The sequence below is a fragment of the Homarus americanus genome, unplaced genomic scaffold (genome assembly GCF_018991925.1).
Source record: "Homarus americanus isolate GMGI-L3 unplaced genomic scaffold, GMGI_Hamer_2.0 scaffold11022, whole genome shotgun sequence".
NCBI lineage: Eukaryota > Metazoa > Arthropoda > Malacostraca > Decapoda > Nephropidae > Homarus > Homarus americanus.
In genome coordinates, this window is record NW_024737068.1 from 759,235 (window position 1) to 780,492 (window position 21,258).

General features: G+C 39.2%; 1 protein-coding gene across 4 annotated transcripts in view; it reads right to left on the bottom strand.

Annotated features, from left to right (window-relative positions):
* LOC121872879 (cap-specific mRNA (nucleoside-2'-O-)-methyltransferase 2-like) overlaps positions 1-21,166 on the bottom strand; it is a 22,051-nt gene extending 885 nt beyond the window's left edge. The window contains exons 1-7 of one of the 4 annotated variants that reach the window (XM_042375955.1): positions 21,111-21,166; positions 18,333-18,453; positions 16,883-17,468; positions 15,994-16,180; positions 4,147-4,308; positions 3,740-3,961; positions 1-3,494 (exon numbers count right to left, since the gene is read on the bottom strand). The exon at positions 1-3,494 is cut by the window's left edge and continues 885 nt beyond it. In XM_042375955.1, coding sequence (XP_042231889.1) covers positions 1,860-3,494; positions 3,740-3,961; positions 4,147-4,308; positions 15,994-16,180; positions 16,883-17,046 — 2,370 coding nt within the window. In that variant the 5' untranslated portion in view covers positions 17,047-17,468; positions 18,333-18,453; positions 21,111-21,166 and the 3' untranslated portion in view covers positions 1-1,859. Of the gene's footprint in view, positions 3,495-3,739; positions 3,962-4,146; positions 4,309-15,993; positions 16,181-16,882; positions 17,469-18,332; positions 18,454-20,725; positions 20,807-20,845; positions 20,941-21,110 lie in introns of those variants that run through there. The other 3 variants (XM_042375956.1, XM_042375953.1, XM_042375954.1) reach the window with 3 other exon arrangements.
* Positions 21,167-21,258: the final 92 nt, after the last annotated feature.

A 21,258-nucleotide genomic window follows, 5' to 3' on the forward strand; every position in this document is an offset into this window, starting at 1 on the left:
TTCTTTGAGTGACATTCTCAAAAAATTCATTAAAAATGTGTAAAGGAAAAGTTCACTTACCAAATAAAAATCAAAGGATATTTCCATGTCATAATACTACAGTGCCACATTTGCTGGCATATAAAAAATAATGTTTTGATATCCTATGTTAAATTAAATCTTGGTATTTTGATTTAAGGCACTGAATACAATTGTCCACTGTAATACCATATACAGTATTCAATTCTCACAAACTTAATCCTGTTCATTCATCTGTGTTCCTCTCATACAAGACTTGGCTTTATCTACAATATAGTGTGTGAACTCATGGCTAACACAGTTACTCTCTACCATGTTACAATCTACTACTGTAATGTCAAATTTGAACTCGTATACAGTACTTAGGAGGGCAAGAAATATGAAGAAGTTTGAGGTAGGGTTGAAAATGATATTTGCCAGTAATTTTTCATATACAGTATTGTACTGTACTGAAGTTTCAAAAAGAAATATTCACCTGTTAACCTCAGTTATATCATCCCCGACCTTCACTCGTAATGACACAGACCTACTATTAGGTTTCTTCCCTGCAAATCAAGTTCAAGCTCACCAATTTTTCTTCTGTAGACTTCATGTTCAGTACATCTGACAACTTAACCTGGGACCCCAAAAAGACTTCATCCCACACCATAACCGATGAGCAGTGACTCATGATATCAAGGCTGCTGCCATCTTTCTGACCAGGAAGTCCATGTGATCCTGCCAGTAATGACCAATATATGTGATACTACTTTATATAATACGTATATCTCATAGTCTTGAACTTTATGAAGATAACATATCAGACAGTGGAGGATATCCTTTCAGAGATATATTGAGTGAAAGTAGCGAAGATAAACAGGAGGCAACAAGTTGCCACAAGCTGTAGTATAGGCAGGTGTGAGAGAAGCAGGAGGAATATCTCATGCTGGCCTTCACCTGGATAGCGTGAAGAGTGCTGAAGCAAACTCAGTTGCAAGAGTCATTAGTGACTGAAAGAAATTGAGGGAGTTCTTGCCTTTATTGACAACATGACCTTCTCTTCGCTTGAAAGGAAAGTTGTATGTAGACGGCATAAGAACTATGTAGAAAAGAGTAGGGTAAGATGGATATGGAATGTGACCTTTAGAGATTGGAAACCCTGTTCAGAACTAAGAAGGCAGCTGGATATTGAGAATATTAGCAAGGTTTAGCATATAGGCAGGCTGAGATGGTTCAGACATGTGGGGAGCATGGAAGAGACCAACTGGATCAAGAGATGAAGGAGTTTGAATGTGGAGGGAAGGAGAGCCAGAGGTAGTCCAAGAATAACATGGGGAGAAGGTGTGAGAAATTATCTTAGAAATTAGCACTTGATGAAGGAGGCTGCAAGATACCATGCACCTTGAAGAGCTGCCCTCAGGTAATCTCAGGTTACCCAAGCAAATGTGGAAAATGGCCATAAAATGATGCTCATGATGTGTGGCTGGAGTGATGCAGCAATATTGTATGAAATGACAAATATAAACCACATGAACATCTCGGGGAACACCACTGTAGGAACTAAGTAGCAAGGAAATAAACAATTGTGAAATGAAGAAGTCTGTTACTTTTGATTTCAGCCATCCTGAGCCAAAGTGGGAGAAGATCTTCACAAGTGAAATAATAAAACATTACAATACCTAAAATCATAAAGAGAAATGTTACCAACCTTGGTTTGGAGACTAATGCATTATTTAAAAAATAAATATTTCACACAAAAAATGGCTCGGCTGTTTCTCAAACTTGGTGTTCATCAATGGTGGATATTTAGATACTGTACTGTACTATACAGGTACATAAAATCAATCACTGTTTTAGATGAATCATCCAAGGTGCATCACAGCATTTTTATACAAAGCCAAAGCATGATGAATGCTGTGATGAATGTTGTAATGAAACACAGCCTGATGATGCTCACAATGTAAGAGACTTTGTAAAGTAACAATTTGTAAGAAACCCTGTGCTCCACCTGTCCCCCCATCTGGGCTCCAGCCAGCACGGTGAAGTGCACGAACAACAGCCTCCCCAAGACCAACTGATCTTAAGCAGTCTAGCACAAGTATTGGCAAACTTTTCCCAACTTCCTTATCTGTATAAATGTGAACTTTTTTGAAGGCAGACCCTAGAACCAGAAACAAACCAAACTGAAGACGAGAGAGAAGTGGCGCACCCAACAGCACTACAGAACCACCAGTACAAACGCCTCCCTCCTCCAACAGCACTAAAACTTGCTCCAGCACCCAACATCCTGAGTGTGGACCAGGTGTTGTCTCACCCCTTAATACCTGTGATCCTGGGTGCTGCTGGAGTACTGGGGACACGAGGTGTTCATCAAAAGTGATCGTGTTGCTGCCATTCACTTTCACCCACACACGATGCAATTCACTGTATATCCTCATTACTTTCTCTGAACAAAATTTTGAAGATTCAGTATAATGAAATGGTTTCCCCTTACTTACTTCAAACTCAATTATCTCCAACTGTGGTGATGCAAAAGTTGCTGATGGTTTAACTCCTGTATTCCCATCCACAACATTATTCTGCCTGACAAATGAATCATCTTGTATACAACTTCTGAGTAACTGATTGAGAACTTCTAGCTTAGTTCGAACACAGTTAGTTCTCATAAGCATTGCACTTGCAGTTTTGTTCCAGTCACTATCTAAGAGATACCGGGATTTATTGACATTACAATCTGTAAGAGTTTTACACTTTGGTATTGAAACACAATAGTTACGATCAAAGAATAAGGTAGTTGCTCTGGTTTTGAGTAATTCATTATATTGTTTCTCCCTTTCTGGCATACTCTGATATAAGGCTAAGTTTCGAGTGATTGTACTGACCTGATACTGCATAAATTTGGTAGCACAGTTTCTAATTTGTTCTATGAAGGCTTTAGGCAAATCCTCAAGTGCAAACATTGAATTTGGGTGAGGGTTTTGGCCATATATTTCAGACATTTTTTTTAAATGTTCACTACATTTGTCCTTACCACAATAATTTAAACCAATGGCATACACTTCAGAGTTGCCCTGTTTACTAGTGCCTGGCTTGTACATATGAACATGTTCAAAAACACAACATAACAGATAAATAAGGTTCAGTGTTTCACTTTCAAATAATGTAAACTTTTTAATAACCAAGGAGCCTCCAGGAGTTAACACAGACATAGCCGCTACGACCTCACACAGGTGTAAGGAATGGGTCATCTTCTCTTGCTCGGCAGGATTAGCTTGGCAATCAAAACTCCCATCGGCTGTTACCAGGTGAATGGGCCCGAGGCACTGAGCACGCTGTACAATATCACATAGGTTGTTCCGTACCATAAGGTCTCCGGTGTTGTCTTTGCCAAATGACCAGTTCTTGAGGGTGAGATAGATGAAGCGGTCCTCAGCGATGCACTGGTCGAGTGGTGTACCTTCGTAGTAAGGGTTCAGTGTGTTACCCAACCATTGCCACTGAAAGTTAATGATATAAGCACTGTACTGTCAAATTTACAAAAGTAAATACAGGTGTCAAGTTTTTATTGACTAAAATCCTTTCTACTGTCAGTGCTGTAGTTCTTATAAGGAAAGCATTCAGTGAAATAAACATAAGAGCATATATATGACAGTTCAAATTAGGCATACATACTGACTGTGACACACCTGCTATGTCCAGTCACAATGTTTAAGTCAGGACACAATGTACAATTAACACTCACATTCAGTGATGATCTGTTAAGTGCCAGATAGTGATTGAGTGCCAGAATAAATGCCCCGGGTGCCTCACACAGGTGGACAGAGTTGAAGTTTGTACTGCCTCCCTCCTCATGGCTAGGTTCATCCTGATCTTCAGCATCAGAGGTGACCAGTTCCATTTCAGTCTTTACATCCGGCGGGACAATGGGATAGGCATTGACTATTTCATAAAACTTCAACCATGCCTGAAGATGTTGGAACACTTCAAGATAAAATTTATAGTTTCATAAAAGGATTATTTTATTATTTTTCAAGATTCTTTAATAGATACTTTTTTTTCATAATGTCTGCCTCTACCTAAGGTGAAAAGACATAAGTAGTGTGAACAATAATTTACTAAACAAGACATGATCAGTATACAGTACAGTACCTGTGTCACCATCTCTGGCTGAGCATTTCGTTTTACACTGTAGGAGATCTTCTGGGTGGGGTTAGTGTTGTTAGTGTGGGAGTGCCACAGTTCTATGTCCTTGTCACCCAGCTGTTGTTTGGTCTTGTTCAATGATACCTTCATGGCCTGTAAGTCTTCCATCTGAAAGGATATACAGTGAACCCTCACTTTAAGCGGTCAATTGAACCCACGGAGGCCCGCGTAAAGTGAGAAACACGTAAAGTGAACAACATAACATATGGGATTAATTGAAATAGAGACCGGGCCGACCCCCAAACTCCACTTTTTCAGACACAATACCTACGTTGTTGTAAAAATAACTTCTAAATTTTGTGATGGTATGCACACACAATTAATAATTAAGAGAAATATCAATAATATTAGGTTTTTTGACACTTACATTAGTAGAAAAGATGGCTGGGCACACGGGGAAGGGGGGTTGGTTCCGAGGCAGAGGGCAGATTATTGGCCCTCACCTGTATCACTTGTATCAATTGTATCACTATCCACCACAGAGGCTTGCAGGGCCTCTTTGTCAAACCCCTCAAAGTCCATATAAGTCCATATCCTCACTATCTTTATCACTATCACTGACTTGGGCCGGCTGTGGTGGGTGAAGAACTCGGTAATGTTTTGATGACTGGGCGACCTTGTGCGCACCCTGCTCGCGCCGCTCTCCGCGTAAAAGGGTACACACACCGCAGAAAGTGAGCATTCCGTGTTCGGCAGGGTACCGCGTAAACATGGAAACGCGTAAAGTGGGACCGCGTAAAGCGAGGGTTGACTGTATAAATGCAGCTAATGGCTCTGTACTTGTCTCAGATCACCGCCATATACTGTAGCTGAAGATCCATTAATTATTTTTCAGAAATATAAAAACTTGAGTCATTTATCTTTTAATATATATATATATATATATATATATATATATATATATATATATATATATATATATATATATATATATATATATATATATATATATATATATATATATATATATATATATATATATATATATATATGTAACCGGTCGGAATTTACTGGACTTTAATTTCTCACTTGACTTGGGGTTTATTAAAGATTATAAGATGGTAATGGCAGTGGAAGCGCCCCTTTGAGAAAAATCCCGAACCAGCACAAGAACACTTAAATCTACTAAACAAAATGAATTGTCCGTGACCCGTGGAAGGATAGCGTCTGTGACTGGGATGAATGAGACACACTGTAAAATTTAGACACTTATATTCCCTCCAACACTACAAACACAATCAAATAATGGTACGCCAATATGCGCACCTCTTAACCTGAACTTAAAACACTACTCTGGGGAATAAAAGTTATACATGATATAGAAATTATTAGAAACTCAGGCAACAATAAATTTGAAGTATTAAGAAATGTTGCTTGCACACATGAAACAGGCCTTAAGGGCTTTCACAAACTAATATCAGTCACTTAGGAAATGGTATTAAAAAATAAGAAGTTAAATACTCTACAATGGATAGGCCTTAAGGGCTTTCAACAAAATAATATCAGTCACTGAGGAAATGGTAATAAAAACTAAGAAATTAAATACTCTACAATGAATAGGCCTTAAGGGCTTTCAACAAAATTATATCACCCCAACAGATGCACACTTCCTAACCTAACTTAACCACTACTCTGGGGAACAAAGGTTATACCTGAGATCAGAATTATGAAGAAAATTTAGATGCATTAAAAGAATCAAATCACAGTATCACTCTGGTTCCACTTAATGACACAAACATTCAAAAACAATACTATCAAAATTATTTAGGAACTATTAAACTACACACGTCAAGATAATATCAGTCTGAGAAATGGTATTAACTACACCCGTAATAAGGGAGATAAAATGTTCCTCTAGGTATCTCCTAAAGACCTAGACTCACGGTCTCAGTGTGTGACCATTAGTTTACTCAGATAGCCTCAGTGTACTCCCAGTGCGTCCATAAAGACGGAAGGGAGTGAGCCAATCAGACCTTGTACAGTTGAGAGAAGCTTTAGCTTCCCGTTAGCAAGAGGGTTTCACTAAGCGGCTCGGGACATGTGGTGTTGTGAGCCGAGGGAGAGGAGGGCTGCTGACCCACGATCGTCCCGACGTCAGCTGGGCACCCAGACGGCTAGATTCCCTCAAGAGATCCTTTGGTACCCCGCTAAACAGTGACAGGCCTACTCTGATCGGTCCAATGGCGACAATCGCCACCCTCAATCATCAACGGCAGTCTCAAACGGCAGTCAATCTCTCGCAGTCAAACTCCGGTCAACTCCGGTCAAGTGGGTTCTGACGGAAACCCTGAAATGAACTCACTGTTAGCTCTAGTTTACTTTACCACTGCCCTATCTAACCCTGTCTGAGATCGAATGAGACTTACTTGTTATACTGCAATAGCGCAGCACAGGTGACTAGGCCACGTGACTATTTCTGTGACGGACGCGCAGGGACGTCTTGTATGTCTGACTGCTCCCCGTGACTGAGGACTAGCCAGCGTCGCGTCTCCTCTCAAGGCGTTAGCTTAGGCCTACGTGACATATTTTCCGCCTAACTAATAACTCCTTGGGACACCCGTAACATTATTCAGACTGATAAACGATCTATAATAATTTCAAATTCAATAATAGTCCCTTACTTCATGAATCGCATCATTATTAATTCGGTAAATTACATTTAATATCATATAGGCCTAGTTCCACCATCTCTCGCTATGAGCAGGAAGCGCTCTCTTCCCTCCCACGACCTTGAACGCTCAGTGTTGCCAATGGCGGGGCATTCGAAATTACTCTGAAATTTCTGAATATTACATATATATATATATATATATATATATATATATATATATATATATATATATATATATATATATATATATATATATATACAGTACTCCCTCTTTATCGACGGGGGTTACGTTCTGTAAACGGCCGTCGATAAAGAAACCGTCGATACCGTGATGGTTACGTAATTTTTCTAACTATTATTAGCATATGTTGAATAAATGTACCTTTAAGCATTAATGCGTTTCCTTTACACATAACCTTAAATAATAGTGTATAAATAATAATATAATAAGTGGACAAAAATACTAGCAAACTTACGATTTCATTTATTGAAGTGAACATCGGTCCTTACAGTAAACAATACAGTGTACAGTATATACAAGTGTGATGATTGAGGCTTATTAAAAGCCTGACCAGTCAGATGAGTATGATGAGTCAAGGTCTGCATCTTCTTGAGGGGTGTGGGCAGGTACTGCGTCTTGTTGTTGTGAGGTGCCGGCAGCTTCTACGTCTTGTTGTTGTGAGGTGTCGGCAGCTTCTGCCTCCTGTTGCAGGATGCCGGCAGGTTCGGCGATGGCAGGCACTCGGCGACTGAAGAAGTTGGTGATGGTGGTCTGTGCTTTCTTGCTTCTCATTTCCCTCTGCAGTTCTATATATAGCAACATAACATTTTCAATAGCTCTCTTTGCTTTAAGGGACCTATCAAGGGAGGGATCAATGTCATAGAGACGAGCAGAGAGGGCCTTACTCATTCTTATTACTTCACCAAGATTATCTAAAGTTAAGTTCTTATTTTCATCATCACTCACTTCATCTTCTGTTTCATCCTGCAGCTCCACTAATTGTTCTAGTTCATCACTTGTAAATGGATCCCCAACATTTCCCAATAACTCTTCTTGCACCTCTGCCGCTGTTAAGTCAGAGAACCCTTCACCTCCAACTTCATTTGCCATAGTTATTATGTTGCGTAACTGAGGCCCACGCGGCTTGGCTGATGTCTGTGTTCAGGGAAGGCGGGCCGCGGGTAGACGCTAGTCACGCCACTAGTGCCGCCTAGCGGCGAAAGTACAAACAAGGCCCGCAGAGTTCAAATAAAGCCAAAATAAAAATCCGTCTAAATAATCCGTCGATAAAAAATCCGTCGATAAAGAGGGAGTACTGTGTGAAATATAACAAAGTCTAGGACTGCTTTTAGTATCCTGGTGGTCCAGCGGTTAGCGTTCCCCGGTCACAGTCATAGGCTTGTGTGCCGTGGGTTCGAATCCTGGCGGGTTGAGGTGTTGATTGTATGTAGAAGTCCGCGTGCTTTATTGGGCTAATGAAATATATATGGATCCTCGTGTTTCGAAGCCGGATTTGGTAAAACGTTACTCTGACCACCTAAGTGATACGGGTGGTCCCCATTAGAGGTTCACGGCGCCATAAGCTCGTTGAACAGGCTTTGTGTGAAATATAACAAAGTCTAGGACTGCTTTTAGTATCCTGGTGGTCCAGCGGTTAGCGTTCCCCGGTCACAGTCATAGGCTTGTGTGCCGTGGGTTCGAATCCTGGGGGTTGGAGGTTGATTGTGTATGTATATATATATATATATATATATATATATATATATATATATATATATATATATATATATATATATATATATATATATATATATATATATATATATATATATATATATATATATATATATATATATATATATATATATATATATATATATATATATATATACAGTGACCCCTCGTTTAACGAACACCTCGGTTAACGTAATTTCGATTAACGAACTGCCTTCCATAAGGATCTTCAATTCGGTTAACGAAAAAAAATTCGGTTAACGAAGTTCTTACGAACCGACCTCAACATGTTTTCGCTTGCACTGACCGGGCAACCAGCTTTAGTATCAGTCCGCCAATACATTAATCGGTTCTAGGGCTTAAATTCCTTACTATTTTAGTAAATATCAAGAAGTTTATACTATTCAATAATTTTAAAAGTTTAATATTCAATTTTTTAGTCATTTTAACAATTATTGAACATAATTGAAGGTAAAGTGACTAGTTTAATGCGCGGCATCCAGCCTCTTAACACAGCAAACAGGAGTTAGTCTCTCTCTGTTTTCACTGGAGGTAACATCTTGCTTGAGACTCTCTTCAACTAAACGCTTTTTTTCTGTGTTTCCAAGCAAATTATTGGTCATTTTGAAATATATTTTACATATTGACAATATATAATGCAGTGCAGTGTTGATTTAAAGAAAATAATCTTGAAATACACCAAGAGAACTAAAATTTTATGGGTGAAATGGTGCCATGGGGTGACTTCTCTTCCACCCCAATGCCTTCTCTTCTTCCTTCTCCTCCACCCCCATTCTAATTCCCATCATCATCATCATCATCCAGGAGCCTTCTACATACACACCTCAAAGTAAGTGAACTTTTCTACCAATTTTGTTGAATTTAGGAAATTTTCGGTGAGCTGAAACCAATTACCCAAAAACCCATTGAAACAATGGTTTCGGTTAACGAACTTTTCGGTTAACGAACGACCTTCTGGAACGGATTGAGTTCGTTAACCGAGGGGTCACTGTACTACGTGCAATATTAAAACTCACGAGAAGACGAGAAGGCTGCCGGCATTGTTTTCCTTAATGCTTACAAAACCAGTGACTGATATAAAACTGAAGAAAATAAGACCCTGATTGTAGCTGTAGTAAAATTCATGTAAAAAAATTAATATGGTTGTTTGAAGTAATGTTATTTAATGTTAATAAATGGAACAATATAAGTAGCTAACCATTAATGGTAAAGAAAAAAAGTGAGTGCGCGTATGTAAGTGCGCACATGTGAAAACATATCGTCATTACTCTACATAAGAATATGAAGGCAACGCTTATTTACTGCTCATATATATTGAAGGGTTAAATGTTGTACTCTGTATAGACAAGCAGAAAGAGAGAGAAAGAGAGAGCAGCCGAACTGCCAGATGTAAACAAACCTTAATTTCCCGCGGTTTTGTTGTTGTTTTTTTACGGGGATTAATCCACCCGGGCATAGGTAACTGACCCACATTGGGGCCTGAGGGGCGAAAATTTAATACTCCTGTAATAATAATAATAATAATTCAGATTAGTTATAAAAAAAAAGAAAAAAAAAAGCTGCCTATCTACGGTACCTATTGGACAAACTAAAATCGTTCTGGACCACAGAATACCGGACTAGAGAGGTACAACCTGTATATATATATAGTCCCTGACTTACGACTGACTCAACTTACGTCAATCCGCACTTACGACCTGCTCTAACCGTACGACTGTCCGCAAAGTCGTAACCAAAATTTTTTCAAATGACATGCGCATTTTCTATACCGAAACGTTTCCGTCCCGGGTGAGAGCGTAGCTTGGGTCACCGCGTGGTTACATTCAGTATAGCGCTTAGTTGGTGTTTGGCTATCGTATCCTATACTGATCGCGCTGTGTACAGTCGACCCTCGTTAAAACGGACTAATAGGGGGGGAAGGGTGTCCGTTTTAGCCGATTGTCCGAATTAACCAATTTAGGGGTTAATATTGCATTATACAGCTATGTGTATGTTTATTTGAGTGCCCCGTCATAGGAGTCCGTTTTCTCTCACTTCAGGACGCTTGAGTCGTCCGTTTTCTCTTAATCTTAGAGTGCACCAGGGACTTTGTTATTTCTTAGTAGTGACACAGAATTTGAAATTGCAACCCCAATTGCAACTGGGACAATCCCAGAACCAGAAATTTGATATGGACAGTTCAGATTTTGTCCGATTTATCCGAAATCCGGATTAAAGGGGTCCGAATTAACGAGGGTCGACTGTACTTACGTTATTATTGTATTTAATTGACTTTATAATGACTGGAAAGCGTACAAGTGAGAGTGTTGGTGGTGCTCAGAAGAAAAGGAGACAGGCAATTACTTTTGAGATGAAAATGAAGATAATAATGCAATATGAGAATGGAAAAACTGCAGCAACAATCTCACGCGACCTAGGTTTCTCGCACTCGACCATATCCACTATTCGGAAGGGCAAGGAACGTATTCGTGATGTAGTGAAAGGAACAACACCTATAAAGGGAACTATAATTTCAAAGAGAAGACAAGGTCCTATTCACGATATGGAAAAATTATTGGTGATATGGATAGAAGACCAAATACAGAAGTGTGTACCCTTAAGCCTTCTAACCTTACAGGCTAAAGCAAGAAGCCTGTTCCAAAGCCTGAAGAAGCAGGCAGGAGATGAATGTGAGCAAACCTTTACAGCAAGTCATGGGTGGTTTAACAGATTTAAAAAAATGCTACAGTTTACATAATGTTAAGGTGAGTGGAGAGGCAGCTAGTGCTGATGTTGATGCTGCCAAAGCTTTTAAGGAGGAGTTAGATGATGTGGTTGTGGAAGGAAATTATTTGCCTGAGCAAATATTCAATGTGGATGAGACTGGATTATTGTGGAAGCGCATGCCTGAGCGGACATACATCCACAAAGAGGCGAAAACAATGCCAGGATTCAAGGCATTCAAGGACAGAATTACACTTCTGTTGGGGGGGAATGTTGCTGGTTTCAAGCTAAAGCCCTTCATGATCTATCATTCAGAGAACCCCAGGGCTTTTAAACATGTCAGCAAGCACACACTGCCAGTGTTTTATCGCAGTAATAAGAAAGCCTGGATGACCATTGTACTGTTTGAGGATTGTTTCATTCCTCGAGTCAAGGAGTATTGTCTGCAACAACGGATTCCATTCAAGATTTTGCTGATTTTGGATAATGCTCCGGGACACCCACCACACCTGGATGACATACACCCTGATGTTAAGGTAGTCTACATTCCACCTAACACTACCTCTGTCATCCAGCCCATAGATCAAGGTGCTATTGCTGCCTTTAAAGCGTATTATTTACGCACGACCTTCGCTCAGGCTGTTGCTGCTACTGAAGGTGAGAAAATGCTCAGAGAGTTTTGGAAGGAGTACAACGTTTTGACATGTATAAAGAACATTAGGGCAGCATGGGATCAGGTTACAAAACATTGCATGAATGGAATATGGAAGAAAGTCCTGAAAAGATATGTGAACAGTTTTAGAGGATTTAATGAAAATGAAGTTATTTCGGATATTAGTAACAAGATAGTGGAGTTAGGTAAACAGCTTCGGTTAGAAATTAATAATGAAGATGTTGAACAGTTGGTTGAAAGTGTAGCAGAAGAGCTCAGTAACGAAGATCTCATCGAACTGGAAGCACACAAAGATGCAGAGGAAGGAGCCAGTCTAAATGTAGAAGAAGGACTTGCACCCCCCAAAAAGTTTTCAGTGAAGCAAATGGCAGAGGCATTTGCTACAATTAATAAAGGAATGCAAATGTTTGATGGCATGGATCAAAATTATGAGCATTTTGCCAAAGTTGACAGAATGATCCAAGATGCACTTGCTTGCTACAGAGAAATTTATAATGAAAAGAAAAGGCAAACTGTGCAGTCTAAATTGGACATCTATTTTAAGAAGTCCCCCAGTGCTGTCTCCTCACGCCCCACCAGTGCTGCCTCTTCACTCCCTCAAGATGATCCAATACCTTCAACCAGCAAGTTTCCACAGTACATAAACCTGTCTGAAGAAAGCGACATTGATGACCCACCCAGCCCTGTCTCCTCCTCTGCTTCATCCAATTAATATAGTCTCCATGTATCCTGTAAATAGAAAATTATGGGGGCCCTGTGTGCATTCAGCTGACTACATTAAAGGTAAGTGCTCAGTCACACTGTATCCATTCCTCATTATTTATTACTTTTACTGTACTGTATTTCATTGTAGATTTTTTATTAATTTTTTTTTATCTATGTCGGACTTACGACCTGGATTTGGGTCCCTAACCCCGTCGTAAGTCGGGTATATATATATATATATATATATATATATATATATATATATATATATATATATATATATATATATATATATATATATATATATATATATATATATATATACGTATATATATACAGTGGGGTATGCTATAACAAACGCGGATGAATACGGGACTACTTCGCCTGGCGCATGAATATTGTTGTACCGCGACCCACAACAAGAGCGTCAGGCGCCATCTTTGTCTCATTGTGTAGCCAGTGCACCACTGTTATTGTTGAAATTTCGTCTTTTGATGTGGAAATTCGCGTTATTTGTATAACTATTTTGTTATACAAGTATACAATTGTAACAATGAGTCGTCCAAAGCGAGTGAGAAAGCTAATAACCCTTGAAACTAAGAAAGAAATTATAAAGAAACGTGAGAATGGAAGAAGCATTGCGAAACTTAGTGATGAGTATGGGATGGCTAAATCGACTATATGTACGATTTTAAAGAATAAAGAGGAGTTGAAAACAGTGCAAGTGGCTAAGGGAATCTCTAGACTTAGCAAAGCAAGGTGTAATGTGATTGAGGAGATGGAAAATTTACTCTTAGTGTGGATAAAGGAGAAAGAAATGGCAGGTGATAGCATTAGTGAAGCTATAATTTGTGAGAAGGCCAGACAATTGTTTGAGGACCTTAAAGCCCAGTGCAAGTGATAGTGATGTGCCAGTGTTTATGGGTACCAAGGGGTGGTTTACTGGTTTCAGAAGGAGAAATAAAATACATAGTGTTGTGAGACATGGTGATGCTGCTAGTGCCGATAAGGAAGCAGCTAAGGAACACCATGACATTTTTTTGAATATTATTAAAGAGGGAGGCTTTGTTTCTCAGCAGGTATTCAACTGTGATGAAACTGGACTATTTTGGAAAAAAATGCCTCGCCGTACATACATTACCAAGGAGGAAACTTCTGTCCCTGGCCATAAGCCAATGAAAGACAGGCTTACCCTCCTTCTTTGTGCTAATGCTTCTGGTGACTGCAAAATAAAGCCACTCCTTGTGTACCATGCAGAAAACCCCAGAGCTTTAAAAAACACTAGGAAGACCCGCCTTGGTGTTATGTGGCGGTCAAACCCAAAGGCTTGGGTGACCAGGAATTTATTCTCTGAGTGGGTGATTGAGGTGTTTGGACCCAGTGTTCGGGAATACCTCAGGGAGAATAATCTTCCACTAAAAGCTTTGTTGGTGATGGACAATGCACCAGCCCACCCTCCTAATTTGATGGTTGAATTGCCAGAGGAGTTGAACTTCATCACTGTGCACTTCTTGCCACCCAACACAACACCTCTCATCCAGCCCATGGATCAACAGGTAATTTCTAACTTTAAGAAGCTGTACACAAAGGCACTGTTTAGAAAATGTTTTGCGTCCACTTCTTCCAGTGATGTTAGCTTGAAGGAATTTTGGAAGAGTCACTTCAATATAGCAGATGCTGTATTTTTAATTACTTCAGCCTGGAAAGAGGTTACTGTGAGGTGTCTTTGTGCTGCTTGGAGGCCATTGTGGCCTGAATGTGTCCTTCAAAGAGACTTTGAAGGCTTCGAAGAGTTAGAAGAAGAGGCTGTTGTTCATGAAATTGTGGCTCTGGGCAATTCCATGGGCCTGGAAGTGGATGATGATGATGTTGAGGAGTTGGTGGAAGAGCACAGTAAGGAATTGTCCACTGAGGAGCTGCTTGAGCTTCACAAAGAGGAAAACGAGACACTGAAGCGGAGCTTAACTTCTGAGGAGTCAGGGGAGGAGGAGGACAAGGAGGAAAGCCGCATCATTCCAGCCAAAGATCTCAAGGATGCGTTCTTTTGCTGGAGCAAACTGTCCAAGCTTGCTGAGGATTATCATCCTGATGTTGGTTCTGTGCAAAAGGCCATCAGTGTGTTCAATGACAATGTTATGAACTACTTTTGGAAGGTCCAGAAATCAAGGTTGAAGCAGCCAACCCTGGATACCTTCTTTACAAAGATAACAAAAGAACATACAGACAAAGTGCCTGTGAGACAGTCACCAAAGAGGGCTAGGAAGGATGACTCCTCTCCTTCCACCTCTTCTCAATAATTCTCTCCTCCCCCCTCCTCCCCCCTCCCCCTCTGCCTCCTGTCCTGCATGCTGAACAACACTAAGGTAAGATAAAGTACCGTATTTTTTACATTTTCCACAGAATTTTTTCAGTGTTAAGTGGTTGTATTTGGGGGCCTGGAACGGATTAATCCTATAACGAACGAATGCTATAACGAACGAGGTTCTGGAACCAATTACGTTCGTTATAGCATACCCCACTGTACTGTACTGTATAATTTTGTTAATGTTGCATATCATATAGTAATGCTTATATTATTGCACATAAGCAGCAAAATGATACCGGTGATGCAACAATCTATGTACGGTATACAGTACTATTGATAAGTTTAAAATATGGACGAGCAATATTGTATTTTTGTTTCAACTAAACGGCGTTCATATTTAAGATAGTCCTTACCAATAGAGGATATATATACAGTATATAATTATCATACCATACACAATATACAGTATTTGTTTATGTAATTCCTACTTAATTCATTCATATAAACTGGATGTATTAAGTTCATTCTGCAGTATAGCTCTAACCTTTAAACACACCACTAAAATATTAAGCCTGACAAATCTGACTGTGGGACCTTGGCTCCTCCCAGGAAAAGTTCCAGCAGACACCCATATTTCTTCCACAATTTTCACTGATCCATTAATCAAAGTCACAGATCTGATGGTTATTCAGGTGCAGTCTTATGACTTCTCAAGAATTTGTACTAATATACAGTATAAAACACCCCCATGTCTGACGGCCTTCATAACCATCACTGACTGAGGCCATGTTCATTTGGTAAGATTGGTGCTTCTGATTGTGTGATGCATTGTGTAACCCATACCATGTATTCTGTATACTATTACATATAGTTAATACCGAGAAATTAACAGTGCTACCAACATACACCTAACTCATGAGTGTTGTTCAGTATTCGTGGTCTGGTGTGTCATATTGTATAACATTAAAGGTCCAGAAATTTTTTTTGTTGACTGTTCATGATATACCAAACTGATCAACTGAGAACATCCAGTACAGTACCTGCCATACTGGTTGTGTGTACATTGTTTCTGCTGCAGGAAGTTTCCAAGCTTCATCTCCTCTCTCTGATGACTGTGTGAAAGTGAAATGCTTGTTGAAGTGCTCTTCCACTTCCATCTGGGCTTGGATGTGGTCTGTGTACTCGAGCAGCGGAAAGTTGTTCCCCGCCTTCCCTAAAAGACCTCGACTAAAACACAAAGAATACATTCTATAAGTGTTCAACAATTAGTAAATATCATATAAGAATTTAAACATTGTTATATACAAAAAACAATGAGAAAATAATATATACAAACTATAAAGAGCCATATACATCCTATCAGTTGACATACATTCATTCACCCCTTCAGTACAGCTTCTAATACAAACTATAAAGAGCCATATACATCCTATCAGTTGACATACATTCATTCACCCCTTCAGTACAGCTTCTAATACAAACTATAAAGAGCCATATACATCCTATCAGTTGACATACATTCATTCACCCCTTCAATACAGCTTCTAACAGTCTGAATACCATGTGGAACTGCTTGAATATTATTTTACAACCGTTTCAAACCTTAAGCTAATTTCACCACAACCTATTTACGACCTAATACACACATAGACCTGAAGCTAGAGTAGTAAGATAAAGAGAAGAGTGGCATTATATAGGCTCCAAATGCTAAAGTGACAAGGATCTCACATGGAGAGTTCACCAAGCTACAAAATAGAGAGCACAAGAAAACATCATAAAACCTGTCCAAATTTGTACAGCTCTACAAAACTGTAGTACTGGTTAGGTTAGCATTAGGGTGATTAATCTTCAAGTGAAATAAGCTGGGGTGGAGATTCTTCAGGGGATGTCTCATCATCTAATTTATAGACCTTTATAAAAAAAACTCACCTCCTCTGGTTTTTGTGATGGTGTCTTCTTGGTTGTTGTCGGAGGAATTTGGGAGGTGAGAGATGTTGTGGCATCATCTCTCTCTTCTCTCGCTGGGGTCTGAAAGAAAACCCATCCTTCCCTTCCACTACTTCATGTGACATATTTCCTTCAGTGTCCATCATTAGAGGATACTGTTGTTCACTGGATGAATTGTGTTATACAAGTCCCAGTCATTAATATACTTTGCTGTTTTGCTGTCAGTATTAATTCTTCAAAAAAATGATTTCTTCGTTTTTCATAATATATTTAGGCTTTATATTATTGTATCAAGTTATTAGCTTTTTTACAATAGCAATTAATAATCACTATGCTATCTACACTAGCTATGAGTTATAAGTAAATACTGTAATGTCAATATAAATCAGGTCTTTTTTATTGAACAGTATTTAATTATCTGAGGTACACGTTATGCTTTTGTCTTTTTAGCAATAGAGTCCAACTGGGCGCGTACTTTAACCAGAGAATCAATGGCAGCAGTGAGAGTTTCTGGGCTAAGTTCTAGGCTTATGTTCTCTAACTTGTTAACTTTGGGATCTTTCTGAGTCTGAAATACAAAAAATAAAAATAAAAATAAATAAAATTAATACAAAATAGCTGAAACAAAGATAACTAGAAGCAATATATTTATTTTTGGGCAGAAAAAGATAATCACAGGATTATTCATTAAACAAAAAACATATAGGACTGAGCTTGTGAATCTCATTTTATGGCAGAGATGAAGTGTGAAGGAATGTGTTAGACCCCCTCCCAGACACCCGGTAGACCAGGGGGTTGTCAGCACACTGAGGTGGGGGGGGGGGGACATTGCCCTACATATATCAACGAAAACATGTGTAAGCAGCCACCCACCATGATCCAGCACCTCATTCTTGATGGTCATTCAGATATTTAGATAGTCCATCCATCATAACGATCTGGAGTACTGTCACCCTGTCTGGTCCCCGAGTTACAAACAGCTGAACTTACCAACATCATTCGATTTTGTATATTATTTAAAATAACTGCCAAGTAATTCCTGGGCTGAACGGGGAAACTTCCAACCATTCCCCACCTGTGAGCTATCTTATCTTATGGTTATTTTTCAACTTTTAATTTTGGGTGAAAGTGAAAGTGGATCCCACAGGCATGACTGCCCATGAGGGAAAGTGTGAATACAGCACACTGTATACTAAGCCTTTGGTACACAAGGAGGCAGCATGGCCAGTAACTAATGATTAATTTGGCTGTTGGAGTAACCTTCCACTGATCCCAGTTGGAGTGTCCCTCCCTAATAAGACAAGATAAGATAGTCCCTATCAAAGACTGTCAGATAGGGAGCTTCAGAAGTTATTTGATAAATATCTCATTTGCCATAAAAACAAACAAATGGGACACCAAACATACATACTGGTATTTAAAAACTACTCACAGTCAGGTCCAGCAAGCAGCGAGGTTTACTGTTTCCCTCTGTTTCCACCTTGACAGTGAGGTCACACAGTTGTGGAGGAACTGCCATGCTCCATGTGTTGTCCACTAACTCAGGTGAAGGCCTGGAAAATTAGAAGAAATCCGGGGTAAATTCAAGTTATAAAACAAAGTTTTTATTAAATTCTTTTACAATGCTCAGTGTGAAGAAATGGAGGACTGTTCCTGAAATTCCATTTATGACTGACTCTGGAGGTACATGTATTGACTTGTCTAATATGTTCACTAAACTCTGTGTTTAAAACCCCCAAAACTCTCAAGATTAGTAGTTGGAACTAATTTATTAAATAGTTTATGCCTTCCTGCCATAACCAAATCCCTGAAAAAGGATATTTGGAGACAATAGAACACAGGTCATAACACTACATCAACATTTGCACACACCACCCCAAACTACCATTACTCATTTGGTTCCAGCCAACTTCATTACCACCCACTGGGGAGAGGGAGGGTAGATGACTCAACTGGCCTCTTAGGATCAAACCTACATTTGTGACCTAATGTCTTGATCCTGACAATTTATGTATCTGAGATCAGCTAGATACTGCACAGGGAGGATGCAGCACTAAATATACACTGAACAGTTAAAATAATATGCAGTCCATTGAGGGAGTTAACCCAGTTGCTTTACTGGGGTGACCTAGGCCTAAACAATGACCTAGAACCTCTTGAAGCTAGAAGTAGCAAGTCCCTTAATGATGTGCCAGTGCTGTTCAAAGATTCACAACTGTAATGGATCACTAGACCTAAATGATAAAAAAAAAAACCTTCACTGCATTTTTATCACATTCCACTTTCACAGTTTACAAGATACACAGCATTACTATAACCATACATTATACATTACAAACGATTCACTTCACTTTATTTCCAGCTTTATTTTTTAACCCTCTCACACACGCAATAATTTATAAGTTTCTGTGACCACGAGAAAGGTCATATGGGACAACTCACGTGCACCCAATTTATCCCACTAGAAATTTTTATTTTGCTTGATTTATACATCACTAGGTTTGTTATTGTTTTGTTTTCAACATAAGCAGAAAAAAAATATATATGAGAATACAGTATAACTATTTTTTACTCCAATTAAAGAAGGAAAAATCACTTGTGTTCCCAGCATCACATCTTGGATATTTTCTCACAAACCTACCAAGTGATACAGTATATAGTTATAGGAGCGGAATTTTATGAGCCTTCCAACGGTGGTTTTGGAATTCTGATACGACTAATTGTGGGGAGGATGAGAGAGTAGATAAAGGGACAAACGCGACCTACCAGCATGACTGATGGGTGGAGACTGATGTACAGCGGAACGCCACTCATAGTATTTTAAAAGAACCGACAAGATGAGGGAAATTGTGGGGTAAAACACAGTGAAAGATATCATATGACACTAAAATGATGTCTCTTCGTGCTTTGTATGTGAAGAAATTATTTATTTACTGTAAATACTCCTCCAAAAAATATGACGAGTCATGGCGTTACGTCTGTTCACAAGCGACACACTCGATCTAAGTGTATTCTCATGTCCACAAAAAAAAAAGCATAAAATTACACCATGATGCTTTCATTGGTACAGTACAGTATGGCAGAGGGTATGCCCCCCAGGAAGTTATATAAGTTTAGGTAGGTTTCTTTGGTTGGTTAGGTCAGGTTTTAGTAAATGTTGCATCATTTAAAATACTTACTATAATGATAAGAACATGTGGAAAAATGAACGAAATCGAACAACTCCTTCTGGTGGTAGCAGTGTTCTCATACATTATTGTTATTAATTCCATTACACATGTCATCAAAAAGTCTTGTTGTGGGTGACTTTCAGTTTCATTAAGGGAGAGTGTCAAGTAACCAGAATTCTCCCTTAACTACAGTAGTTCTTAACTACAGTAGTTTGGATGCTCACCACTCAAATGTGGTTATGAGTGGCTTTACTAACCTATAAACTGGGACTGAGGACATATTCAAAATAGTGGAGCATGATTCCAGGAAGCCCAAATACCTAAACAGATACTGGTATTAATATCGTTTCCGTCATGCAGTGATTTTAGGTTAGGTTGAAATTATGTTTTTTCGATGGTTTTTGATGTGTTTTGAACCATTCTGGCCATCGGAAAATAGGTGCATGACCGTAACGATAATTTTACCCAGATACTATAGTGCACAGTACAGCAGAACCACACAAACACCAGAGTGCCCTGACTTTCACTTGGTTTAGCCATGTTAATATTGTCATTGATCACTTTGTATTAACCTCTTCTGGAATTTTACCAAAGATGTTACTTCAGAAAAAAAAAAACGCTTAAAATCTACCGGAATGAACAAGTCACTGCTCACATTGTAGTGTATAAAACAGTTCAAATAAACACGCTTAAATTCGCCCACAGCAGCCCACTAATCAGTTAATGAATAATAGAATGTGAGAATCAAGTTGTTCATATAACATTAACCACAAACCTATCAGCTTTTGTTAATCAGGTGGGAGGACACAGATAAAAGATAACAAGTGAGGAAGGTGAACCACACGGCGGCCACTGACGTGTTTGTTTACGTCTGTTCACCATTCTCTTTAACACTCCTGGCATGACTGTGAGAAATATACGTTGACATTATTTATTTATCATATCACCACTTACCAGCCGTTCGGGCAGTTAATCTGTTATTTGTTACTTTGAAATAAACTTTAATTGTCCAGTATTAGAACAAGAGGGAGCCGAAATACCTGGAGGAAGCTTGTGTGTGATGTTTGATAGCGATGGTCACACTCACACTGCATAGATAACACCTTTCATGTGTGTGAAGGCCAAGCGGGACTCGAACCATGACAAATAATGAGAGATACGCGCGTTCCTGCTAACAACCAAAGATTT